We start from the raw sequence: 27447 nt of genomic DNA, 5'->3' as shown, positions 1-27447 counted from the left end.
GAGTAGAATTTATTATTGTTTTCCAGTCGTTCCGAGGGCCGGGCTTCTGCCGGGAGATGTGAAGCGCACAGCACGATGAGGCTTCAGTGGGATGAGACCCAGCAATAAAACCTTTTTCTTATATAGCAATTGTCATTACGAGATTGATAAATTAAACTGTAAGATGTGAACACAGGACCATATGCGATTCACCCAAGAGTTCTGAAGGAAAGCAAACATCAAACTGAAGAACTACTAAATGTGGGATGGAACCTATCATTTAAATGAGCTTCTTTACCTGATGACTGGGGGATAGCTAATGTGAAGCCAATTTTTAAAGAAGGATCCAGAGGTGATCCTGGCAATTACATATCAGTAAGCCTAACTTCAGTATCAGGTAAATTGGTTGAAACTATAGTAAATTACAGAATGATCAGACACATTGATAAACATGATTTATCGGGGAAGAGAGAACATGTTTTTTTTTTAAAGGGAAATCATGCCTCACCAATCTACTAGAATTCTTTAGGGATGTGGATAATAAGCATGTGGATAATGCTGATCCAGTGGACATAGTGTACGTAGATTTTCAGAATGCCTTTGAATAGTTCCCTCACCAAGTGCTCTTAAGCAAAGTAAGCTGTCATGGGATAAGAGGGAAGATCCTCTCCTTGGTCAGTAACTGGTTAAAAGATAGGAAAGAAAGGATAGGAATAGATGGTCAGTTTGCGGGATGGAGAGAGATAAACCGTGGTGTTCCCCAGAAGTGTGTCCTGGGACCAATACTGTTCTACATATTCATAAAAGATCTGGAAAAATGGGTAAACAGTGTGCTGGCATAGTTTTCAGATGGTTAAAAAAAGCTATTCAAGATTGTGAAATCAAAGGGAGATTGCGAAGAGTTAGAAAGTAAATAAGGAAGTGTTATTCACTTCTTCTCATAACACAAAAAATGGGGTCACCAAATGAAATAAATAGGCAGCAGGTTAAAAACCAAGAAAAGCAAGTATTTCTTCACACAACACACAGTCAACCTCTGGAGCTCTTTGCCTGAGGATGTTGTAAAAGCTAAAACTGTAACAGGTTTCAAAAAGAACTATATAAGTTTACGGAGGATAGGTCCATGAATGGCTATTAGCCAAGGTGGTCAAGGAAGCAACCTCTTGCACTGGGGTCACTAAACCTCTCGCTGCCAGAAGCTTGGATTAGATGAAATTTTGACCCAGAGTTTTGTGACTCATCAGCTACTCTAAGCAGCCTTCCCTTCTCCGTCCAACCCCCTGCAACCTGTACAACAAGCCTTTCAGCAGATCCTGTGGCCAGTGGCTACTGTGACAGGCCCCGGCAGCACATCTCCGATGACACTGTGCTCCCAAGGAGCTGGAGAGGGTCCTAGAGCAGTTGTGGAGGCACAGAGATTGTGGGTGGGAGGGCCTGGCTATCAGGGGATCACTGAGATCTGTGCATAGCTTTGGGAATCCATGGATGCTGGGTCACCCTGTTTATATCTCAGCTAGAAGGGCAGGGACCTGTGCTACTGGAACAATCTGAGGAAAATTTTCAGGTAGAAGCTGTTTGGAATCTTCCTCCCGCAGCCTGCACCCTGGGTTTGTGATGCACGAAAGGGGCTGCTGGGCAGAAATCTCACCCTACATAACTATTATTAGAGTATTTTACTGTATTGCAGCAAGATTTCAGCTGTAACAGCATCATCGGTACAACTCGGCCACCCTTGAGGGAACCCTGTGACTCCTCTGAGCCGTATGTACAGCTCTGACAGGCTGGATTGCAGGAATAGAGCCTGCAGCAGGACATGTGATGCAGACCAATGTGGTAGCATCATGGAGCATCCCCTGTGATTGGGCTTCCTGCAGTTTGCCACTGGCCATGAAGGGGTTAAAGCTGGCACACACAGAACCAATCAGCTGAGAGTCCCAGGTGGCCAAGAGGCCCCAAGGAAATGGGCAAACACACTTCATAAGGACAGTTGCACGTTGTCTGGGCAGATACTGCCTGCTTCCCGTGCAAGCTTTCCTCTGACTCTTCCGTTCGGGTGCAGATCTCTGCTGGTAGCTGCTCCCCTTCTTGCAGGCATTGGGTAGGTTGGCAGGTTTCTCTGTCTTTAAATCTTTCAAACGCCAAGGGAAGGGTAAAGGCTGCCAGCTGTTGAGATGGGCAGATGTTGTGTGCAGCGGCAGCTGACTCTGCTGTGCTGTGGGTGTGAGTCAGTGACAGGGGCTGGGGAGCAGGCAGCACTAGGTAGATGGGGGACCCTCCACTTCATGTGCCTGTGGTCTATGGGAGATCATTCCAGGGACACAGAAACCCCAGATACAAAGAGAACTCAGATTGCTAATAAACCCGATGTCCCAAGTCAGGATTTCTCAACGGGTCCCATTTCCAGAGCTGCATGGGCTATTCTCCTGCCCAGAGCACACTGCAATATCAGTGAGAAGTTCCCAAATCACCTAAGGTTTATTTGCTCTTGGTAATTTAATGAGCAAATCCATGTAGAAAGCTTTTATTCTCTGGCTTGACTCTGAATGCCGGAACTCAGAAGTGAGTTGCTTTGCAGTAAAAGGTCAGATGAGGCAATTCGATTATTTCTGTTTCCTGACTGGATGAGGGATTCAGCATCTCTACCCTGTAAAAACCGCTCAAAGTTCCAATTCCGCCCCCCTCTCTGGTTTCCGAATTCCGTATGTCAGCCTTGTCCCTTTCCATCTCCTGGGGTGGATTCCCACCATTCTCCCACCCTCAGACTGGACCCTGGGCTACTGCAGGGTGGGTCAACTGGTCTTGCCCAGCAGGTCATACTTGTTCTGCAACTATGCTTCTTCCCTTTGGGAGTCTGTGACGTGTAGTGACTGGCCAGTCTTCTTGAACCAAATTGTTGTTCAATCTCAACCGTAGAAAAAAATATCTTACATGGGAGAATAAAAGTGTTTTAAAACAACAGTCTGTACGTGACTCTTATCTCAAGCACCCTCACTCCTTTGGGACTCAGGAGAAAGAGCATCTTGTGAGTTCCTCACACTTTGTGTGTATCTGTGTCAGTTTAAAGAATTTCTCAGCACCAGCTGCCCAACTATTGAACTGACTCCTAGCACGGGCGAAACAAGCTGTGTAACTTGGCTGGAGCCTGAAAATAGGATGGTCTCAGCGTGAAGTTCAGGTGCTCTTCTTAATCTCCCTGCAGGGAGAGATGGCTTTTCCTGAGTTATTGTTTCCCTTCCTGCTTGTTTTCCAGCAGCCTGAATTAATCTAGGACTATATAATACAGTGCACAGACAGTTAGAGAGAGAGAGAGCAATAGATGACTTTCATCTGTGAAATGAAGTTTGATTTCCATGAATACTCATGCATTTCACTTTGAAACCTGCTTCCCGCAAACCCTCATCAATGTACTGGAGCAGTAGTTGTACCTGGTGGTTGTACAATGGACTAGACCAGACCCTGGGGGTTTCCAGACTATTTGTTAGATTTCCAAAGCTATTCACACCTGCATTTGAAATTTTGTAGGGGTCCAGATATGAAAAAGGGTTGAAAACCAGTGTACTAGAAAGTGAGAGCGCAGGGAATAAATATTGTATATGCAAATCTCAATGCCTGCACCACTCCGAATGAAGGCTGCAGATTGACATCAGTGGAGAACCAGTCGGCTATGAACCCAGGGATAGAGAAGGTAGCAGCAGCAAAGGATTCACCAGTTTTTGTTTGCTGACAGGCGATTGAATGAGGGCTGACAGGCTAGAATCTTTTCAAGTTCTCAAGAAATCTAGATGAAGCTCTTTACATTTTAGGTCCCCCTCTAACCTGAGAAGTCATCCCTGAAAGAAGACACGAGGGGAAAGAATGGGTTCACATGTGTGTGCTAAACTATGGTTCCAAAATGTTATGCCAAAACTTTTCATCGTGATACAATTACTACAGAACAAAATTTTCATTATATGCTTGTCTATTGAAAGCCAGCAGCAGAGGTGTTGCAGCCGGAGCAACTTTACTACTTAACGGCTTTTGCTTTAGAAAATATTTCAGAGGTATTGCAAACTCTGTTTTCAATGGGTTCGTGCTCTTACCTCTTCGTTCAGTGAGCAGTTGTATGATTCTGTCTCCTGGAGCTGACATTCAGATTTATGCACAGGGCAATTCTGATACAATTGGGCGAGATATTCCAAAAAGTCATGAAACAAGAGAACCACTGTTCTGTGTTTTAGCAAGGAGTAGAGATGAGGTGCAGTCAAGGAGATCATATAGTGGTTGTATGTACTTTACACCCATCACCGGTTACATGAGCATGTCTGAAGTAACTTGCACTCTCAACTGGCTATTAGTGCAAAACCAGTTGTATCAGAGTCTTGTTGTGCCTGCCCTGCTTCTGCTGTGTTCACAAAGTCAGAGGGAGACCCTCAGTTCAGGAACCACTGGTGCAGTTTTATTTACATGTTGTGCACCAACCACCTTTTCATCGTACCAAGCTTCCCTTATAGCATCTGCACTCAGGATGAAGGAGCTATCGCTCTACTTCCACCTCCTGCCTCCATCCCCTGGCTTCCCTCCTCTGATAACTTAATGCAGTCTAACAGTGCAGGCAGCTGTCTCTGGTTCTCTAATTAGGCACAGGTTTCTCTCTAGCCAGCTCCAATACTCTCCTTAAACTGGAGCTGGCATGACAGAGGGCAGACTAAGCAGTTCTTGCTCAACACCCTGTTACACTGGTGTTTGCACTTTTCACCATTTGGGCTCCAATCCCTCCCCCGCCCAGCTGAAGTAACTCATCATTTTAGCTTGGAACTTGCCAAAGACCTACAGACCCCTCGCATGAGGAGAGGATGCGGGTCCTGTGAGGATCAAGAGAAGCTTTTAGGATGGTTCACTTGTCTGGATCCAGTCAACACTGGCCGGGCAAATCATTCAGCTTGTTTTGGAGGGATTCTTTGGGGCACAATATATCACTGAGAGTATTTGTAAGTGAAAGTTAATAGATCATTCTACCTCTGCATCTGACGAAGTGAGCTGAGTCTCACGAAAGCGTATGCCTACAAAAATTAAATTTGTTAGTTTTAAAGTGCCACAGAACTCTCGTTATTTTTAATAGAGCTCGATTCTCATCGAATTTACACAGGTGAATCTGGAGTAATGCGATTGCAGTCCAAGTTTCTGCATTCAGAAGCTGGCCCTTAGAATTTTTCCTGTGAACTGCAATGAGGCAGTACAAAGAGGTGTAATTTGGTCTCTTGGGAATAGAGAAAATAAAAAATATATATATAATGAGGCAATGAAACACATTTATAAATAGCATCAGTGCAGGACAGATAAATGCAATGACCATATTCACCAGGTGCTTGCAAGGTCACAATTGTAAAATCACACAGTGTTCAAACAGTCTGTGGAACATATGGCCACAAGATATCAATGGGACCAAGAGTTTTGTAGGATTCAAAGAGAGACTGGAGGTTGATCTGGGGAACCAGAAAATCCAATTACATTAGTGTTGGGTTTTTCAAATAGCTTGAGAGGTTCACAAACCTTCCTGATTTACACCATAAAATATGTCTGTGTCAGGAGCAATTTTCCCCTGGGAGCAGGTTATCTCACAGCTGTCCATTGTACGACTTCTTCTACCTTCCTCTGAAACTTCTTTTCATAGCCACAGGAAAATGGACTAAATGTACTACAGGTCTGATCCAGTCTGGCATTCCCTATCTATGGTGTACGTGAGAATATGGGAACAACCACATAGGTTCAGAGAAATAGCCCATGAAGCCCAATAACCTGTCAAACGACAGGGCCAATGCCAGATACTATGGAGGAAATGAGCAGAACAGGTAATCATCATGTGTAAATACAAGAGTATTTTTTTTGTTCATCTTCCTTGACCTTTTGGAAGACTCTAGACATGCACTGAGAGCAGAATGATGTCTCCTTCAATATTATCCAGTCTCCTGTTACTTTTCCTTTCAGGAAGTAAAGTTCAAAACTCCTTGGACCCACACAGTATACCATGCCAGCTGTCAATGACACCAAATTCCAACCTGCAGTGTTCCTTCTCACCGGAATACCTGGCCTGGAAGACGTCCATGTCTGGATTTCCATCCCCTTCTGCTTAATGTACGTTATTTCCATATTAGGAAATTCATTCATTCTGTTCATTATAAAAACAGATCCATCCCTCCATGAGCCCATGTACATTTTCCTTTCCATGTTGGCCATCACAGACCTTGGCTTATCGATATCCACCATGCCAACGACACTGGGCATATACTTGTTTCACTCTAGGGAGATCAGCCATGATGCCTGTTTTGCCCAGCTGTTCTTCATCCAATCACTTATGTTAATTGAATCCTCTGTGCTCTTGTGCATGGCCTTTGACCGCTTTGTGGCAATCTGTAACCCGCTGAGATATGCTTCCATCTTAACCACTCCGAGAATAGCTAAGATGGGACTGGTATCTCTGCTAAGAGGGGTTGTCCTAATATTACCACTCCCCATTCTCCTGAAACAGCATCGATACTGTAAGGACAGCATCCTCTCCCAGTCCTACTGCCGGCATGCGAACGTCATGACAATGGCTTGTTCAGATATCAGCGTCAACATCATCTATGGCTTCTTTTTAACAGTCTCTTCAACAATGTTGGACTTCCTGCTCATCCTCCTATCCTATGTGATGATCCTCAAAACAGTGCTGAGCATCACATCCCACGTGGAGCGCCTCAAGGCCCTGAATACCTGTGTCCCCCATGTCTGCGTCGTTCTTCTCTTCCACATACCAGACACTGCCTTATCTGTGATATATAGATTTGTAAAGAACTCTTCTCCGATATTTCTGACTGTCCTGGGCATCCTCTATATGCTAGTCCCGCCCCTGATGAACCCAATCGTGTACAGCGTGAAAACACAAGCTATTCGTGTGAGGCTAATCAGGGTATTCGTTAAGTGAAGGGTCAGTTCATCACCCAGCTCCAGAGAATCAAACCACTGTAAGTGGCTTCTTGCTATCCCCGGTCTCCACTGTGCAGGAGGATGCTCTGGGACAGCGAGAATCCAGCCTGACCAGCTGGGAGACCGGTCCTGTGGTTTGGGCACTGCTCTGCAGGTCAAGGTCCAAGGTCACACAGGGAGTCTTTGCAAGAGCTTTGGAATTTTTTGTCTGTTGCCTAAATCCTGGTGCCCTCCTTCCCACTTTTCCCCCAGCCACAGGATGGGAGCAGAAGCTTATGACCTGGAAGTAAAAGAGATCAAAACTCTTCTACCTTTTGTGCTCCTGTTGCACACAGCTTTGTGTGTTCCTGTCCCATGTAAAAATGTGTGGTCCATTTCTTGAATCCTCCTAATCTCCTAAGCAACAGCAGCTGGTGGTCAGGATCTCCACACTTTCCTTATGCATAGATTAAATAAAATACGTCAAGATCAAGCTCACTCAATTGTCATGGGTTCTGGGTTAGAGCAGAATTTATTATCATTTTTCAGTCTTTGCCAGGACCAGGTGTGCACCTGGGGATGTGAAGGGCACAAAGCAGAGCTTGATCCCTGGGCACTTACAGGCAAAATAGGCACTTGGAGCTGGTATCTGGTGCATTTAAGAGCAGCAAAACCGTGCACAAGCATGATGGGCCTGGAGTGGGATGGGACCCAGAAGTAGCTATACAGGGAACCTTCACTCAGGTCATAATAATAAACCATAGCTCTAATAGACCAATTGTCATCAGGAGATTGATAAATTAAACAGTAATGTGTGAGCACAGGACCAGATGGGATTCACCCAAGAGTTCAGATAGTACGCAAACATGAAATTGCGGAACTATTAACTATAATATAACAGAAAATATCATAATGTGGCTGTTTAAGCCCATGGTTTGACCACATCTTGAACACTGTGTTCAGCTCTGGTCACCCATCTCAAAAAAGATATATATGATTTGGAAATACTACAGTGAAGAGTGACAAAAATAATTAGGGGGAATGGAACAGCTTTAGTATAAGGAGAGATTAATAAGACTGGGCTCATTCATAGGTTGTGCTAGAGATCTATAAAACCATGACTGGTGTGGAGAAAGTGAATAAGAAAGTGTTATTTATCTCTTCTCATAAAACAAGAGCCAGGGGCAGCCAATGAAATAAAGAGGCAGCAGGTTTAAATATAAAAAAAATATATATATATATATTTGTCACACAACAGGCAGGCAGCCTGTGGAACTTGTTGCCAGGGAATATTGTGAAGGTCAAAAGTATAACTGGGCCCAGAAAAGAATTACACAGGCCCATGGAGGACAGGTCCATCGATGGCTATTGGCAAAGCTGGTCAGGGAGGCACCCAGATGCTCCGGGTGTCTCTAAACCTCTGGCTGCCAGAAGCAGGGTCTAGGTGACAGGGGATGGATCACTCGCTAAATTGCCCTGTTCTGGTCACTCCCTCTGAAGCATCTGGCACCAGCTTCTGTCGGCAGACAGGACACTGGGCTCCATGGACCATTGATCTCACCCAATACGGCCGTTCTTCTGTTCTTAGATTGTTCCATGGATGGATGGGTCGCCACAGACTGGCCATTTCCAGGAGCTCCCTCTTCCATAGAGCCAGCATAGCCCCCCCAGAAGAGGTCCCAGGGTTTTTCAGTACGGGAGGCTGTTGGGGGGCTGGAGATGAGACCTAGGGGTCCGGTAACAAGAGTGAGAGAGGCTCACGGTTTGAGCTAGAGCTTGGCTGGAAAATAGAGGATATTCCCCCCATGAAAAATTTCGACCCACAATAAAATGTTTCTTTTTCATCCATTTGGGGGGGGGGATTCATATAAAACTGATAATTTTTCATTGAAATTATACTTAGTTGCCATGGTGCTGCTGACAAAAGGAAGAAGGGAGAAGAGAAGAATACGGACCCTGAACTTCAGAAAACCAGACTTTGACTCCCTCAGGGAGCTGATGGGCAGGATCCCATGGAAGGCCAATCTGAGGTGGAAAAGGAGACCAAGGGAGATGACTGTATTTTAAATAAACCTTTATGAGGGCGCATAAAGCATGTGCAGAAAAAATAGCAAATAGGGCATACGAACAATTTAGCTTACCGAATAACTCTTATATGAGCTTTGGCACAAAAAGAAAACTTACAGAAAGTGGAAGCTTGGACAGACGACTAGAGAGCAGTATAAACATCCTGCTGGATCATGCAGGGGGAAATCAGGAAGGCCTAATTACAATTTGAGTTGCCTCTAGGAAGGAATATGAAGGGTAACAAAAAGGGTTCCTACAGCTATGTTAGTAACAAGAGGAAGGTCAGGGAAAGTGTGGGCCCTTTACTGAATGGGGGAGGCAACCTAGAGAGATGATGTGGAAAAAGCTGATGCACTCTGTGCTTTTTTTGCCTCTGTCCATGGGGCCGGATGCAATGAATCCAACGCATCCAACAGTGCTGAGGGAGGTGGCTGATGTGATTGCAGAGCCACTGGCCATTATCTTTGAAAACTTGTGGCAATTGGGGAAGGTCCCGGATAATTGGACAAGGCAAATCTAGTGCCCATCTTCAAAAAAGGGAAGAAGGAGGATCTGAGGAACTACAGAACAGTCAGCTTAGCCTCAATCCCTGGAAAAATCATGGAGCAGGTCCTCAAGGAAACCATTTTGAGGCACTTGGAAGGAAGGAAGGTGATCAGGAACAGTCAGCATGTGTAAAAGGGAGATGACACCAATTATGTAAGCGGGGGAATGGGCCCGCTATTGTGGGGAACTTTCCTGGCTCACACACTACCCTGGTGGAGTTAGCTAGCAAAAGGATTTGAGTCCTTGCTCCCACTCTGTTTACCCAGAGGCCGGCCTGATCTCGAGGGCTCCTCTTCCACTCCCCTGTGTGGTGTGCTCCCCGTAACACCAACAAGGCTGGGCTCAGGAGTCCTGGGGCTCAACCTCCAAATCTTGCCATGGTCCCTTAGGGCAGGGGCTAGGGTTTCCCCACTGCAGGCACTAACTCTGCCCCGGGTGCTTTCCCTGACCCACTGATCAGTGCAGGCAGTGCACAGCAATGCAATTTATTACACAAACAGCAACCAAACAACAAATACAAAAATAAAAAAAGAGGAGAAGGGTGTTTCCCTTTAACTTAACACTGTCCTTGCCGGAGGGAACCACAAACAGCATCTCTGGGATGTAAGGGAGGTTCACAGTCTGTGTCACACGTCACAGGCCCATTGCCAAGGCCCTGGCTGTGCTGCAGGGACGCAGAGAGTCGGACACGTGCTCTGACAGTGGCCAAAAGCTTCCAGGCTCTAGGGGAAGAGCACTTCTCCCCACCATCACCTCTGAGTCCAGCCTGCACGGCCTCTGGGCTGGGGATGTCTCCCTGCGTCAGGCCCTGCACAGGGTCACCCTCACATCGCTGCCCCAGCTGCTCATTTATGGCACCTGGCCCAGATGGCTCCAGCCCCAGCCCCAGCCCCTGCTCAGCTCAGCTCAGTGCGGCTGGGCTCAGATCAGCTCTCTGGGTGCCCCTATGGCTCTGCTGCTGTGGGTCAGCTCGGCTCAGCTCAGCTCAGCTCCCTGGGCCTCTGCTCTGTCCTCAGCTCAGCCCTGCTCTCGGCCCAGACAGCTCCAGCTCACATGGAGGATGGGACCCTCCCACCCTCCTGGCTCCCTCATTGGCCGGCCCGCCCTGTCAATCATGCTGACCCGAGTTGGCTTCTCTCCACTGGCCCTGGGGGCTGTGTCTGTTTCAGGGCCCTGCTTCCTCAAGAGATGCCAGCCAAAAAGACCCACTAAGTTTCAGTAAGGGGCTAATAAACCCCTTACATTCCCACCTGCTAAAATTCTGCCACACCCAGGATTTTCACACCAGTGCATCTAGGTCGCATAGTAATAGCATTTACCAGCATCCTGTAATACATAAAAAAACTTCATTAACAATTAACAAAAAGAACATTTAACGTATTTAACACTCCATGTCCACTTCTCTATGTTATACATGATAATATTCATCAGTACTCCATAGAATTCATAACATAATCATCCCTAAGTTTAGCGGGTGGTACATTCTTAGTTCTCTGGGATCTTCTTAAGACTGGTGGTTCCTCATCCATATTCCCTACGCTCCTGTCCTCAGGTAACAGTTGGTCAGTTTGAGGGGTCTGGCCATTTTCATTATGGTTTGGGGTTGCCCCACTCTGTTTCCCTCGGTATTCAGTTTGTGGGACTAGAACCATTCCCCCATGGGTTTCAGTCTCCTGAGGGCATGCTGGCCTATGTCTCCTTTTGGTCCTTGATTGGACTAAGGGTGCAATGTTTTAGCTGGTTCCTATGTACTACTCTTTTAGGGCCTCCCCGTTCAGGCCGGATAGTGTAAACTGGCAACTCGGGGTTGTTGTGAGCAACTACAACGTATGGATTCGACTCCCACTTTTCCCATATTTTATTGCGCCCCCGGTGTCTATGGGAAAGAACCAGTACATGGTTGCCAGGCCAGATGAGAGCCCCACTGGAAGTATGCGATCATACGTCCTTTTCCTACTTTGGGCTGTGTCTTTAGCTGTACCGAGAGCAACTTCACAGGCAGTCTTCAGTCTGTCATGGTGACCTTTGACCATAGTCATCCAAATTAGTCACCTCATGCTCCTCAGGGACCTCTCTGCCCAGAATATCTAACGGCAACCTGAGATCTCTCCCGAACATGAGATAAAAAGCAGAACCCGTTGACGAATTAATGTGGCTGTTATAAGCCAACACCAGCTCGGGAAGATGTCCCTGTCAGGCTCACTTCTTTTCAGGCGGGAGTGTTTTTAGCATGTCATGTATCATACGGTTAAATCTTTCACACTGAGCGTTTCCTTGTGGGTGATAGTCTGCTGTTCGGCTTTTGGCTATACTGTAGAGTTTGCACAATTCTGATGTCACCTCGGATTCAAAATTCCTTCCCTGACCCGAATGTAACTGTGCTGCACAACTATAGTACACAAACCAGTGTTTTATGAGGGCTTCAGCCTTTTTTGCACTCTGTCTGGTTTTTAGCTGGAACTGAGACAGTGAACTGGGTAAACATGTCCGTGAGAACCAATATGTTCTCATACCCCTCTGAAGATCTCTCTGGTCGTCTGTAGTCCATGGCTAAGACCTCCATTGGGGCAGTCACATTAGTACAAGTCAACGGGCCTCAGGTGGGATGAAACACATCCTTGGCTAGGGCACACCGCTTGCACTGACGGATCCACGATTGCACGTCTCTACGCATCGTAAGCCAGTAGTAATTCCTCCTCATCACCTCAAGAGTGCTCCTGTCTCCAGAATGCCCCCCTGATCATGCCTGGCTTCGTAAAATTGTTGGCGTAGTGACACAGGCACCACTAACTGCCACACTTCTTAACCATCTCAGGGATGGTAGGTCAGCCGGAACAGCATTCCGCGATGTAATCTAAATCATTCCCACTGTCTGGCCAGCTTCTTAGTTTGGGGATATCTGACCCTAAATGCTTGGTCTGGTTTTGTTCGGTTTGTGACTGATGCTAAAACAGGTCCAACGTCACCTTCTCATTGCAGAGTTTGAATCTCCTCCCATGAGTACCCTGAGATTATCGTGCTATCCCCTTTTACCATGTTTAGTACTGCATCCTGTACCGGCACTTCATCCACAGACAGATCTGCACAACGTCTGCAGCAATGACAAGGAAATCTTTCTCCAGAACTTTGCCTTCTTTTGGTTCCTTCTCTAGGAATAATCTATACAAAGTGTCTGCACTGACATTCTGCTTTTCTGGTTTATACTGTACTTCAAAAGTGAATTCAGCAACTTGGGCTACCCACCTGCACCTACTCAACTGCACCTAAGTTAGTCGTTGCAAGCTATCAGAGTGGATTGTGGTGTGAGATGACCGTGAACTTAGATTACACTAAATAATCCTTGAATTTTTCGGTGGCAGCCCATTATAAGGCCAGCAATTCTAATTTAAATGCACTGTAGTTTTTGTCGTTTCTTTCTGACCTTCTCAGCCCTCGGCTTGTATATGCGATCACACGTTCAGTCCCCACTTGCCTCTGGCTGAGCACTGCTCCCAGGTCTTGCACCCTTCCATCAGTTGTCACTATAAATGGCAGGCTAAAGTTGGGGTATGCTAGTACAGGTGGTGACATTAGCCAGTGTCTTAACTCATCAAAAGCTGCCTGACAGGCATCATCCCATACAAAGCATTGGTCTTTTCCTTTCCTCTGAGCTGGTTGGCCCACTAGCCCATATAGGGGGGCAGCAATGTGTGCAAACTTTGGAACAAATCGTCTGTAATAGCTCATGAAGCTGAGAGCCTGCCGCACTTGCTTGGTGTTCTTGGGGACTGGCCAATATTCCAGCACCTTGGTCTTCTCCTCATCTACCTGAATTCCATCCTTCGAAATCACATGGCCCAAGAATTTGACTTTTTCATGTAGGAGGCAAGACTCGATTGGCTTCAGCTTCAACTCATGTTCCTTCAAGCATCTAGTGATCTTCCACACGGGGTAGCAGATAGGCATCCTTGCACATCACCTTATTCAGTTTTCTGTAGTCACAGCAGAATCACAGCGTACCATCCTTTTTTATTACGATCACTGCAGGTGAGGGTCAGGGACTGTGACTTTCTTTAAGGACACCTTGGGCCACTAGGTTTTGGATATGTCTTTTTACCTCCTGGAACACTCGTGGGGAGATCCTCCGGTGTCTCTGCTTTATCGGGACAGCATTTCCAGTGGGTATTTGATGTGTCACCCTGGTAGTGTAGCCAAAGTCTTGCTCATTTCTGGAAAAGACATCCTGATGTTTCTCCAGTAGTGCCCACAAATGACTAGCTTGTGTAGGGGTAAAGCTCTGGAGGTCCACTTGAACTGGAATGGGTACCTCCCCATCGGGTGCCACTTGTGGTGATATGCACAGTGCTCTCTTTTCTATTTTTGTCACCTGCTGCTCATCCCCGTCTTCTTCCAAAGCCACCCTCACTGGGGGGACAACTCCTTCAGGTCAGTGTACCTCTGCCACTCTGGTCCGGGGACACAATTTTATGGTCTTCTCACTTGAGTTTAACAGCCTGACTGGCACTTTCCTTGCACTTTTCCTTGCATTAGCAAGTACATTTATAAACAAGAGCCCATTAGGGAGACTGGCCCCAAGTGTTGGCTCAACAATCACTTGGTACCCGGCAGCATCCATCAATAATCGTCTCACCCCAGGGAGGTATAACCACCTTCTGTCTCCCTGCCACCTTAACATAGCCAAATTGTCCCGTGGGACCTGGGAAACGGCCCTGTCTCTCCACTCCACTTCAGCGTAGCATCCTTTTTAGGTTGCCCATGACGGTTCACCTCCCGGGTCCCTTCCCCTATCATTAGTAATTCTTTCAGCTTTCTGATAATATTCATCCCAAGAATTCCCAAGACCCTGTCCTCCATTAAAGTCTTTTCTGAAGCTGTGTCCTAGAGGATAAAGATACATTTCCCAGGAATCAGTCGACCCATGTACCTTATGTCAGCTTCAAGGCACCCCACAACAGGGATGGTTAGTCCATTAGCTGCCGTGAACTGTACAAATAAGGTATTGTGCATGGTCAGATCTCTCTCCTTTAGGTAGCTTTGGAAGTAGGATTTGGAAATAGTGGTGACTTCAGAGCCACTGTCTATCAAGCAGCGGGTCCTCACACCTGCTATGGTTATCTCCACTGTCAAGCAGTCTCCAAATGCTCGACCACAGAAATCATTGAACACACTAGCATCATCAGGATCTTCCTCCTGACTGCTGGCACACTGTCCTTTTCCTAGGGACAGCCGTAGAAACCCTTCTGTCCCTACCCGGCTTTCCCCTGGCCGTGGGTTACTTGCTCTTGGTGCCCCTTGGGTTTCAGTCGCCTGGGGCCCCGGTCTCTTTCTCAGTGGACGTTCCCGGGTAATATGTGGATCTTCGGGGCCCTGAGGCCTTGGGATGCTTTGATTTGCTAGCAGGGCTCTTTCCTTTCATCACCTCGGTCATCACTTTCAACATCTCCCCCTGCTGGATTGTCAGTTTCTGGACTGCTTCACTTAAACTTTCTAGTGTTAACTGTGTTTGGGGCAGGGTCTTTTCCCCAATAGTTGCATTCACTAGGCCCCCACTTCGTATACAGGTGTCAGATTTGGCTGTCTCTTCCACCAGAACTTCCTCTTCTTCAGACCATGTAATAGCAGCCTGCATTAGTTCATGGAACTTTTTACCAGGCTCTTTCTTAAACATCCTTTTCATTTACCGGCGGACGGAGTCATCTCGGAGCCCCAGCACTAACTGCTCTCTCAGAACCATAGCTGGGTCGGGGACTCGTCGAGCGTCTTGATGATTCACCTGCTCATTTTATCCTGGAGATCATATGCGGGCTCCTGTTTTCTCTCAAAGAACTCCTTTATCAGGTTCCAATAGGTACCTTCTCTCCAAATACCTCTAGGAGGAATTCAAACACTATTTCCACTTCTTCTTTGTCTGCCTGTGCCATGAACTTTACTGTGGCCTTGGCCTGGCCCTTAAGGTGTTCCTCAATGAAATCCACACTATCTCCTTCAGGTACTCATAGTACAGAATAGCTGCCTTCGCAGACTTGATCCGTTCCTTTATTGTAATGTTTTTTGGTCTAGTCAAGAGCCACTGAATTCTGCAACCTTCTGCTCCCGTGAGACATAAATGGTAGGAGGTTTCTTAGCTTCTGCTCTCTGTTGGTCTATTACTGCCTTAGACAACGATAAGGCTTCTCTCTGTTCATCTCTGGCTCATTGTAATGCCTCAGCTTGGTCTCAAAATCTCCTCACACGGAGCTCACAAATCAGCTCACATGGAGGAGAACCCCCTGCCCTCCTGGCTCCCTTGTTGGCCTGCCCACCCTGTCAATCAGGCAGACATGAGATGGCCTCTCTGCACTGACCCTGGGGGCTCTGTCTGTTTCAGGGCCCTGCTTCCTGAAGAGACGCCTGCAAAACAGACCCGCTAAGTTTCAATGAGGGGATAATAGACACTTACTGAAGGGCAAGTCACACCTGTCCAACCTGATTGTCTTCTATGATGAGATGACTACTTCTGCGGATGTGAGGCAAGCCATGGATGTGATATACCTTGACATTAGCACAGTATTCTTGACAGCAAGTTAAAAAGTATGGGTTGGAAGAAAGGAATGTTTGAACTGTTGATCACTACCCTTTGAGCCTGGTGATCTAGTCAGCTTTCTCTCGATCTGTGTCTTTTTAACAGCCGGTAACAAGCGGAGTTTCGGGGGCCAGTCCTGGGGTCAGTTTTCTTCAATATTCATAATGATCTGGAGGATGGAGTGGATCGCACCCTCTGCAACTTGGCTGATGACACCAAGCTGCGGGGGAGTGGTAGATGTGCACATGATTTATGAGGAGAAGCTGAGGGAACTGGGCTTCTTTAAACTGCAGAAGAGAAGTGTGAAAGGGAATCTGATAGCAGCCTTCAACTACCTGAAGTGGGCTTCCTGGGAGGATGGAGCCAGGCTGTTGTAAGTGGTGGCAGATGGCAGAAGAAGGAGCAATGGTCTCAAGTTGCAGTGGGGGAGGACTAGGTTGGATATTAGAAAAAATGTTTTCCCTAGGAGGGTGGTAAAGCACTGGAATGGGTTACGTAGGGAGGTGGTGGAATCTCCATCCTTAGAGTTTTTTAAGGCCTGGCTTGACAAAGGCCTGGCTGGGATGATTTACTTGGGGCTGGTCCTGTACTGAACAGGAGTTTAGAACAGAAGACCTTCTGCGGTCCCTTCCAAATCTGATCGTCTAAGATTCTTTGATTTGATGCCCAGCTGCAGCTGCCTGTATCCCCAAGAGAAACTGGAGCCATTTTGTCTACCTTTTCTTTGTAACAGGAATGAAGGTGGCACTGCCTGAGTCTCTGGCTGCACTCTTGGTATGGAAATGTCTAAACCTCCCCCAGAGTGTGTGACTGGGGTTTTGTTGCTCACCAGTTACTCTAATCAACCTTCCCTTCTCAGACCTGCCCTGTCCATCCTCTACAACGGCCCCTTCAGCAGAGCCCATGGGCAGTGGCTACTGTGAGAGGCCCTGATAGCACATCACCGATGAACCTGTGCTCCCAGGGAGCAGGAGAAGTTCCTAGAGCAGTTGTGGAGGCACAGAGATTGTGGGAGGGAGGGCCTGGCTAACAGGAGATCACTGAGATCTCTTCATAGCTTTGGGGATCCATGGATGGTGGGTCGCCCTGTTTATATCCCAGGGAGAAGGGAAGGGACCAGTCTTACTAGAACAATCTAAGGGAAATTTCCAGGTAGAAGCTGTGTGGAATCTTTCTCCCGCAGCCTGCACCCTGGGTTAGTAATCCAGGAAAGGGGGCTGCTGGGAAGAAATCTGACCCTACATAACTATTATTAGTCAAATTTACTGCATTGTAACATCATCATCTGTACCATTTGGCCACCCTCAAGGGAGCCCTGTGACTCCTCTGAGCCGTATGCACAGCGCTGACAGCCTGGATTGCAGGAACAGAGCCTGTGGCACGATTTGCGCTCCTGTCTAGTTTGGTGGCACCACCGAGCATCCCCTGGGATTGGGCTTTGTGCAGTTTGCCATTGGCCATGCTGGGGTTAAAGCTGGCACACACTGAACCAATCAGCTGAGGGTCCCAGGTGTCCAAGTGGCCCCCAAGGAAATGGGCAAACATGTTTCATAAGGACAGTTGCAACCTGTCTGAGCAGACACTGCCTGCTGCCCGTGCAAGCTCTCCGCTGACTCCTTCTCCGTTAGGGTGCAGATCTCTGTTGGCTGCTGCTCCCCTTCTCTCAGGCACTGGGTACGTTGGCACGTTTCTCTGTCTTTAAATCTTTCCAACGCCAAGGGAAGGGTAAAGGTTGCCAGCTGTTGAGATGGGCAGATGTTCTGTGCAGCGGCAGCTGACACTGCTTGGCTGTGGGTGTGATTCAGTGACAGGGGTTGGAGGGCAGGCAGCACTAGATAGCTGGGGGACCCTATTACATGTGCCCGTGGTCTATGGGGGATCGTTCCAGGTACACAGAATTCCCAGATTCAAAGTGAGCTTGGAATGTGAAAATCCCGATTCCTCTAGTGAGGATTTCTCAATTGGTCCCATTTGGAGAGGTGCCGGGTGCTATGGAACTGAGGAGACCCCTGGAATATTGGTATTTCCCAAACCATCTTAAGTTTATTTCCTTATGGGAATTTGCTGTCCTATAGAAACCCATCACAGTTATAGGGGCATCCTGCATCCCTGCCCGTCTCCGGTCTCCTAGTGCCAGATGTCAGCCTCGTCCCTTTCCCTCTCCTGGGATGGATTCCCATCATTCTCCCACCATCAGGCTGGATCCTGGGCTACAGCACATGGTGGGTCAACTGGGCTTGTCCAGCCGGTCAAACTTGTTTTGCAACTTTCTTCCCTTTCTTCCTTTCTTCCCTTTGGGATTCTGTGAGCTGTGGTGATCAGCCAGTCTTATTGAACCCAATTGTCTTTTAATCTGAACAATAGGAAAAAAGTGTCACATGCGTGAACAAAAGGGTTTTAAAACAACAGTCTGTACCTGACTCTTATCTTAAGCACCCCCACTCCTTTGGGACTCTTGCAGAATGAGTATCTTCTGAATTCCCCAATCTGTGTGTGAGTCTAAAGCACCAGCTGCCGAACCATTGAACTGACTCCTAGCACTGGCGAAACAAGCTATGTAACTTGGCTGGAGCCTGGAAATAGGATGGTCTCAGCGTGAAGCTCAGGTGCTCTCTCTTAATCACCCTGCAGTGAGAGATGGCTTTTCCTGAGCTATTGCTTCCCTTCCTTTTTGTTTTCCAGCAGTCTGCTATTAAACTCGGACTATATAATTCAGTAGATAGAAAGTCAGAGAGAGAGAGAGAGAGCAATAGATGACTTTCATCTGTGAAATGAAGTTTGATTTCCATGAATACTCATGCATTTCACTTTGAAACTCTCTTCCCGCAAACCCTCATCATAGCTGAGTAACAGGTGCTGTGTTACAATGTACTAGAGCAGTGGTTGTTCTTGGTGGTTGTACAACATACTAGACCAGAGCCTGGGGGTCTGTACAATGTACAATATGGTTATTTGCACCTGCCTTTGAAATTTTATAGGGGTCCAGATATAAAAAAGGGTTGAATACCAGTGTAGAAAAAGTGAGAGCCCAGGAAATAAATATTGTAGGTCCTGATCCCAAAGCCTGCACCACTTCGGTTAAAAGCTGCAGATTGACATCAAAGAACCAGCGGAGAACCAGTCAACTATGAACCCAGGGATAGGGAAGGTAGCAGCAGCAAAGGATTGCCCAGACTTTTATTTCCTGACAGGTGACTGAATTAGGGCCGACAGGCTACAATCTTTTCAAGTTCTCAAGAAATGAAGATGACACACGTTACGTTTTAGGTCCCCCTCTAACCTGAGAAATCATCCCTGAAAGAAGATCCGAGGGAAAAGAATGGGTATACGTGTGTGCTAAAGTATGGTTCTAGAAATGTTATGCCAAAACTTTTCATTGTACTACAGTTACTACAAAACAAATTTTCATTACATGCATGTCTATGGAAAGCCAGCAGCAGAGGTGTTTCAGCAGGGATAACTTTACTACTTAACGGCTTTTGCTTTAGAAAAATTTTCAGAGGTATTCCAGTTTCTGTTTGTGATGGGATTGTCCTCTTAACTCTTTGTTCAGTGAGCAGTTGTATGATTTTGTCTCCTGCTAAGAGACCAGAAGCTGCTTGTAACTCTTATATTCAGAATTATGCACACAATAGTTTTGATACACTTGGGCGAGACATTCCAAGAAGGCATGAAACAAGAGAACCGCTGGTTTGTGTTTCAGCAAAGAGTAGAGATGAGGTGCAGTCAAGAGGCTCATATAATGGTTGTATGTACTTTACAACCATCACTGGTTACAAGAGCATGTCTGAAGTAACTTGCACTCTCAACTGGATATTAGTGCAAAACCAGTTGTAGCAGGGTGTTCAGTGCCTGCCCTGCTTCTGCTTCTGCTGTGTTCACAAAGTCAGTGGGAGACCCTCAGTTCAGTAACCACTGATGCAGTTTTCTTTACAGGTTCTGCTCCCACCATCTTTTCACCGTACCAAGCTTGACTCCTAGTGTATGAACCGACGAGGGAGGAGCTATCACTCTACTTCCACTTATTGCCTCCCTCCCCTGGCTTCCCTTCTCTCAGCACTTAATGCAGCCCCAAGGGTAAGTGGGCAGGCAGCTGTCTGGTTCTCTAACTAGGCGCAATTTTCTCTCCAGCCATCTCCAATTTACCTGCCTGAACTGGAGTTGACATGACAGAGGGCAGACTAAGCACTTCTTGCTCAGCACCCTGTCACACTGGTGTTTGCACTATTCATCATTTGGGCTCCAATCCCTCCCCCACCCAGCTGAAGTAACTCATTGTTTTAGCTTGGAACTTGCCAAAGATCTACAGACTCCTCGTATGAGGAGAGGATGCGGGTCCTGTGAGGATCAAGAGAAGCTTTTAGGATGGTTGACATGTCTGGATCCAGTCAACACTGGCCGGGCAAATCATTCAGCTTGTTTTGGAGGGATTCTTTGGCGTACAATGTATCACCGAGAGTATTTGTAAGTGAAAGTTAATAGAGCCCGATTCTCATCGAACGTACACATGTAAATTTGGAATGATGCTATTTTAGTCAAAGTTTCTGAAGTCAGAACCTGGCCCTTAGAATTTTTCCTGTGTATTGCAAAGAGGCAGTATAAAGATATGTAATTTGGGCTCTCAGGAATAGAGAAAATAAATAAAATATAATGAGGCAATGGAACACATTTATAAATAGCATCAGTGCAGGACAGATACATGAAATGACCATATTCACCATGTGCTTGCAAGATCACAATTGTAAAATCACACAGCACTCAAGCAGGCTGTGGAACATACGGACACAAGATATCAATGGGACCAAGAGGTTAGTAGAATTCAAAGAGGGACTGGAGGTTGATATGGGGAACCAGAAAATCCACTTACAGTAGTGAGGGGTTTTTCAAATAGCTTGAGAGGGTCATAAACCTTCCTGATTTACACCACAAATTATGTCTGTGTCAGGAGCAATTTCCCCTTGGGAGCAGGTTATCTCACAGCTGGCTATTGTATGGTTTCTTCTACCTTCCTCAGAAACTTCTATTTCTAGCCACAGGAAAAGGGGCTAAATGCACTACAGGTCTGATCTAGTCTGGCATTTCCTATCGGTGGTGTATGTGAGAATATAGGAACGGCCACACAGTGTCAGACCAATAGCCCATGAAGCCCAGTATTCTGTCTAACGACAGGGACAATGTCAGATGCTTCAGAGGGAATTAACAGGAGAGGTAATCATCATGTGCAAATCCAAGTGTATGTTTTTGTTGATCTTTCTTGACCTTCTGGATGACTCTAGACATACATTGAGAGCAGAATAATGTCTCCTTCAATATTATCTAGTCTCCTGTTACTTTTCCTTTCAGGAAGTAAATTTCAAAACTCCTTAGACCCACACAGTACATCATGCCAGCTGTGAATGTGTAATGTTTGGTATTTTTATTTCGGTGGCGGGATGGAGCACACTGGCAAAAGGATGTCAAAAGTGCTTATTTATTACATGAGACAGCATAAGAAAGACAGGAGCGGGAGTTCTTTAGCATACAGGAACTGAAGCTCCGGCACAAGTTTTAAGGTGAAAAGTACTTTGAAAGTACAATTAACCACAAGGATATAAAGTAGCAACTTATAAGTACAGGACTTATTATTATCATGAGCTGAGCAACTGCAACAGCAGCAACAGTTAGTGAACAGAGAGGTGAACTATAAAGCAAGGAAGAGACCTGCCAAGAGGATACCAACAGCAATATACTTCTGGGGGCCCATCGATGTAAGAGAGCTAGCCTTATCTAAACGTGTGCAGGGACGCTTACCACTGCAAGAACAAGGAGACCCATACTTCATTCTGATAAGCGGGTGGTGTACGGGAACCGCCTTGACCGAGTAATCCGCTAGCGCTTCCACGGATTCACGGAGAGTCTCAGCTTGGGGAGGCTCCTGGGGGACTGATATACCCCTTTTCCCCCTCACCTTGCAGCAAGCCTTACCCAGTAATACATGACGTATATCTCAATCCCAGTAGGGATTGGGCCTTAACACTTAGTTGCTATTAGTTTATTGGTAGTTAGCTAGGGACCTTCTGGAATAAGGTGACGTTAGTTGTTTACTTCAAAAAGAACCCAGCCATAGCCTCACTTCCCCTTTACTATTACCAAAATAGGAACCTTTTAGCTTATCAAGCATTAACAAATGTCTGTGGTCGTCTCAGGATGCTCCAGACCCCAAGGCACTTCCTCCTCTGGCCTAAGGTCGGGCAGAGGGCAGCGTCTGGGTTCTGCTCCTGAGAGGTTTTAACTCTAGCTTTTCTGGCTTAGCATTGCTTTTAGGGCCTTGCTCTTGTCAAACTATACTGATTTCGCATTACAAAGTCTTGCGCGCCCTAACACAATGACACCAAATTCCAGTCTACAGTGTTCCTTCTCACCGGAATACCTGGGCTGGAAGACGTCCATGTCTGGATTTCCATCCCCTTCTGCTTAATGTACGTTATTTCCGTATTAGGAAATTCATTCATTCTGTTCATTATAAAAACAGATCCAACCCTTCATGAGCCCATGTACGTTTTCCTTTCCATGTTGGCCGTTACAGACCTTGGCTTATCATTATCCACCATGCCGACGACAATGGGCATATACTTGTTTCACTCTAGGGAGAACAGACACGATGCCTGTTTTGCCCAGGTGTTCTTCATCCACTCGCTTACATTAACTCATTCTTCTGTGCTCTTGTGCATGGACTTTGACCGCTTTGTGGTGATCTGTAACCCACTGAGATATGCTTCCATCTTAACCCCTCCGAGAATAGCTAAAATGGGACTGGTGTCTCTGCTAAGAAGGGTGGTCGTAATATTCCCACTCCCCATTCTCCTGAAACAGTACCAGTACTGTAAGGACAGCATCCTCTTGAATTCCTACTGCCTGCACCAGGATGTCATGACGATGGCTTGTTCAGATATCAGAGTCAACATCATCTATGGTTTCTTTGTATCAGTCTCTTCACGGGGGTTGGACTTGCTGCTCATAGTCCTATCCTATGTGATGATCTTTAAATCAGTGCTCAGCATTGCATGCCATGTGAAGCTCATCAAGGTTCTGAATACTTGTGTCTCCCACATCTGCGTCGTCCTTCTCTTCTACACACCCCATATTGCCTTATCTGTGTTATATAGATTCGTGAAGAACCCTTCGCCGATATTTCAGATTGTCCTGGGCAACGTCTATATCCTGGTCCCGCCCCGATGAACCCACTTGTTTACAGCATGAAAATTCAAGCAATTCGTGTGAGGTTAATCAGGGTATTCGTCAAGTGAAGGGTCAGTTCATCACCCAGCTCTAGAGAACCAAACGCCTGTAACTGGCTTCTTGCTATCCTCAGTCTCCACACTGCAGGGGGATACTGTGGGACAGTGAGAATCCAGCCTGACCAGCTGGGAGGCTGGTCCTGTGGTTTGTGCACTGCTCTGCAAGTCAAGGTCCCAGGTCACCCAGGGAGTCTTTGCCAGAGTTGGGAATTTTTTGTGTGTTGCCTAAATCCTGGTATCCTGTCTTACCCACAAGACCCTCCCTCTTTTTCCCAGCCACAGGGTAGGAGCACAGGGTCACGACCTAGAACTTAAAGAACTTCTCCTTCTTGTGCTCCTGTTGTACACAGCTGTGCGTGTTCCTAGTTCAGCCAGAAGATTGGGTTTGATGTTGAAATAGCTGGTTGAGTTTCTAGGGACTGTGCAATATAGAAGGTGAGATTAGATAATCACAGTGGTCTCCTCTGGCCCTAAAATCTAGGAATAGTTGCACCTTAAATGGAATTTATTTCCATTGTCTTATGAGAATAACTGGAACAACTCTTAAGCAACGTCTTCTGTGTGTTTTAAGTCCATTTAGTCCTCTCTGGAGAAAGAACCAGGTTCACCAAAGCTAGGTGAAATTTATGAAACAGATTGTTCATTTGATGGAAAATGCGGGTTCAGCTGACCTGAAACAATTTGCAAATTTGACAAAATAGTTTTGGCCATTCACAAAAAGGATCAGAGGGAGAAGGTGGTGGAGCTGTTCTCATCACCCAGTATAATCTTTAGGTAATTGGTTAGAGTACTCATGTGGGTTGTGGGAAGGCCCAGATTCAAATCCCTCCCCCCCTTGACCAAAACTGAAATGGAGCCACTAGAAATTCAGAACATCTGTGTGGATGTTGTGGTTTGGGCTCTGACTCAGAGGGACAGGGGTGGGCACTAGAGCCCGAGGCCGAATGTCTACAGAGCTCCTTTTAGTGCAAGAGCATGCGCCCCCTGAGCCTGAGTCTGTTGACCCAGTTGCAGGGTCTCATTGCCGTGAGCTGTGTAGACGGACCCTCAAAGAACCAACTACCAGACCAGCAGCAGTTTTACAGGTGAAAAACAGCACCGTGAACTGCACTCAGAAATTTGTCGACAGTCGGGGCCGATTCTGGAGCACTGGTGTGATGTGTTCTCTGCACAATGATCTGCCTAATTGGTGGGTGCATGTTATAGTTTGAAAAGGTGTCCCTGAATGGTGTAAATGAGCAGAGCCCAGTCATCTGCATCGCAGTCATCTAACCCCGTCGGACAGAGGGAGTAAGGTCTCACAATGGAAAGGAAAGGGCTCATTGTGAAACACTACACCCCACGTACACCTTTCTGGAGTAAATGGCTATTGTCTAATGCACAGTATGCCCTGTAAGATATTTTTGGAATGCTCATGGCATGCTGAACATTAGTGTTATAGTAGTATGTTTATTGCAGTGTCATGTGTATGGTTAGGAGGCTTCGCTGTGTAATATTCCCACATATGTGTGTCATGGCTTGAGACAGATCTGGGCATAACTCTACAGAGCTCAAGAGTAATTCACATCTCCTTAGGACTTGCATAGAAGAATCCAGTTAAACATTCCAAGAACAAAGGACTGGACAAACGTCAACAAACGAATCCACAGAGGATCACAGTGACTCAGGTCATGGAGGGAACCATACACGGACACTGTTTGTCCCCTGACCCTGAAAGGGGGTGTGAGGTATTTGAGGGGTGGGAAGAAATACATTAAAAAGGGGAAACATTTTGCTGTTCTTTCTCTCTTCCATCTCCATCTGCAAACAGCACCAAACAACTGAAGTGTTGATCACAGTGGGAGGGCCTGCGTGGAGGCAGACCAGCCAGCTTGTGGTGAGAATCATCTGAACATGTAAGGTTGCTGAAAGTGTTACGCTTTGTTTAGAATGTGTTTGGTTTTTGTGTTTTATATTAGAGGGGAAAACCAACAATAACAAAATCACAAGAAAATCTCCAAAAGGAAGGGGGAGAGAGAACACTCATCAAATATTTCAACAAGCCATCTTACCAAACTCTTCTAATATCTCTGTGTATCCGAATGTTTGAAATCTAAGTACGCTTTCTTCCAGGCTCTCTGCCTAGGATTCATATAAATGTTTCTGTCTGTGATCTCCAGGGTTATCCCTCACATGAGTACTTGTACTACCTTGCTTTATGAAATGAAGATTGAATCTAGTTAAATAAACTCTTTAGGAAACCTCTGACTTCAACCAGTGACTGAGTATCTCTTTAATGTGTGTGGCTAAGATGACACCTCTCTAGCAATAAAACGTCTGTGACCTCCCCATCTGTTAACAGAGATCCTGGAATGGAGTTTCATATTGCTGTTTTCTTTATATTATGTTTGAAAGACTGTTATGAATGTTCACATGATTTCTGCATTATGCAGTGTATTTGACAGAAGTCTCTAATTGTAAAAGTCATTATGAAAAATTGTAGGTTATAAGTATACAAACTAGGTGGTCAGAAAGCAAATGCAACAAAAATATTCATGCAAGAAGAAGCACACATGACTAAAAATATTGGGGTAGAGTCACATCCATGAATTGTACTGAGTTATCAAGAGTTATCACCCTACTTGACTGTGCTTCTCTTTTCTGTAAAAGTTATTGACTTTGAGAAAATCACTTGTAATTCAACAACTTAAAAATACCCCTTCATTTCCCCACTAGTCACTGACACTAACTTAACTCTAGAGGGCAGTGTCTAATGGTGCAATATTGAGGAAAGGTGAATTATGTACAAAATTGAGTACAAAAAAACGGATTTCAGAATGAACGAGGGTTTTTTATGGAACTTGGTAACATCAGAACAATACAACACTGCTTTGAATTGTTCTGTGGGGCAGACTAGTGCACTGGAGACACTCTTCTGAGGGATTCTGAGGGGTGGGCTGAGGGAGTTGGCTGAGGTGATTTCAGAGCCGTTGGCTATTATCTTTGAAAGCTCGTGGCAACAGGGGGAGGTCCCTGAGGACTGGAAAAAAGCAAATATAGTGCCCATCTTCAAAAAAGGAAGGAAAGAGGATCCAGGGAACTACAGACCGGTCAGCCTCACCTCAATCCCTGGAAAAATCATGGAGCAGGTCCTTAAGGAATCCATTTTAAGGCACTTGGAGGAGAGGAAGGTGATCAGGAACAGTCAACACGGATTCACCAAGGGAAAGTCATGCCTGACCAACCTGATTGCTTTCTATGATGAGGTGACTGGCTCTGTGGATGTAGGGAAGGCGGTGGATGTGATATACCTTGACTTTAGCAAAGCTTTTGATACTGTCTCGCACAGTATTCTTATCAGCAAGTTAAAGAAGTATGGGTTGGATGAATGGACTATAAAATGGATAGAGAACTGGCTAGAGCATAGGGCTCAACGTGTAGTGATCAATGGCTCCATGTCTAGCTGGCAACTGGTCACAAGTGGAGTTCCCCAGGGGTCGGTCCTGGGGCCGGTTTTGTTCAACATCTTTATTAATGATCTGGAGGATGGGGTAGATTGCACCCTCAGCAAGTTTGCGGACGACGCTAAGCTGGGGGGAGTGGTAGATACCCTGGAGGGTAGGGATAGGATACAGAGTGACCTAAACAAACTGGAGGATTGGGCCAAAAGAAATCTAATGAGGTTCAACAAGGACAAGTGCAGAGTCCTCCACTTAGGAAGGAAGAATCCCATGCACAGCTGTAGACTGGGGACCGACGAGCTGGGCAGCAGCTCTGCAGAAAAGGACCTGGGGGTAATGGTGGATAAAAAGCTGGATATGAGTCAGCAGTGTGCCCTGGTTGTCAAGAAGGCTAATGGCATATTGGGCTGCATTAGGAGGGGCATTGCCAGCAGGTCACGGGAAGTGATTATTCCCCTCTATTCGGCATTGGTGAGGCCGCATTTAGAATACTGTGTCCAGTTTTGGGCCCCCCACTACAAAAAAGATGTGGACAATTTGGAGAGAGTCCAGCGGAGGGCAACCAAAATGATTAGGGGGCTGGAGCACAGGACTTATGAGGAGAGGCTGAGGGAACTGGGCTTGTTTAGTCTGCAAAAGAGAAGAGTGAGGGGGG

The 27447-nt window shown here is 46.3% G+C and overlaps 1 protein-coding gene and 1 pseudogene across 1 annotated transcript; both read left to right on the top strand.

The window, feature by feature from the left end:
• The first annotated feature begins 5983 nt into the window (after nt 1-5983).
• LOC137143414 (olfactory receptor 51G2-like) lies at nt 5984-6919 on the top strand. Its single transcript, XM_067533176.1, has one exon. It carries the CDS (start codon nt 5984-5986, stop codon nt 6917-6919), a length of 936 nt encoding a protein of 311 aa, XP_067389277.1.
• A 15612-nt stretch (nt 6920-22531) lies between these two features.
• LOC137143413 (olfactory receptor 51G2-like) lies at nt 22532-23361 on the top strand (annotated as a pseudogene).
• Nucleotides 23362-27447: the final 4086 nt, after the last annotated feature.

The sequence above is a fragment of the Emydura macquarii genome, unplaced genomic scaffold (genome assembly GCF_026122565.2).
Source record: "Emydura macquarii macquarii isolate MOO-44397 ecotype Brisbane River unplaced genomic scaffold, CSIRO-AGI_Emac_v2 contig_3323, whole genome shotgun sequence".
Lineage (NCBI taxonomy): Eukaryota > Metazoa > Chordata > Testudines > Chelidae > Emydura > Emydura macquarii.
Note: the sequence above shows the minus strand (reverse complement) of the source record. Positions and strands in the feature narration are given on the sequence as shown.

Coding starts and splice junctions, on each gene's coding strand:
- LOC137143414 (XM_067533176.1), top strand. CDS start 5,984: ATGCCAGCTGTCAATGACACCAAATTCCAACCTGCAGTGTTCCTTCTC.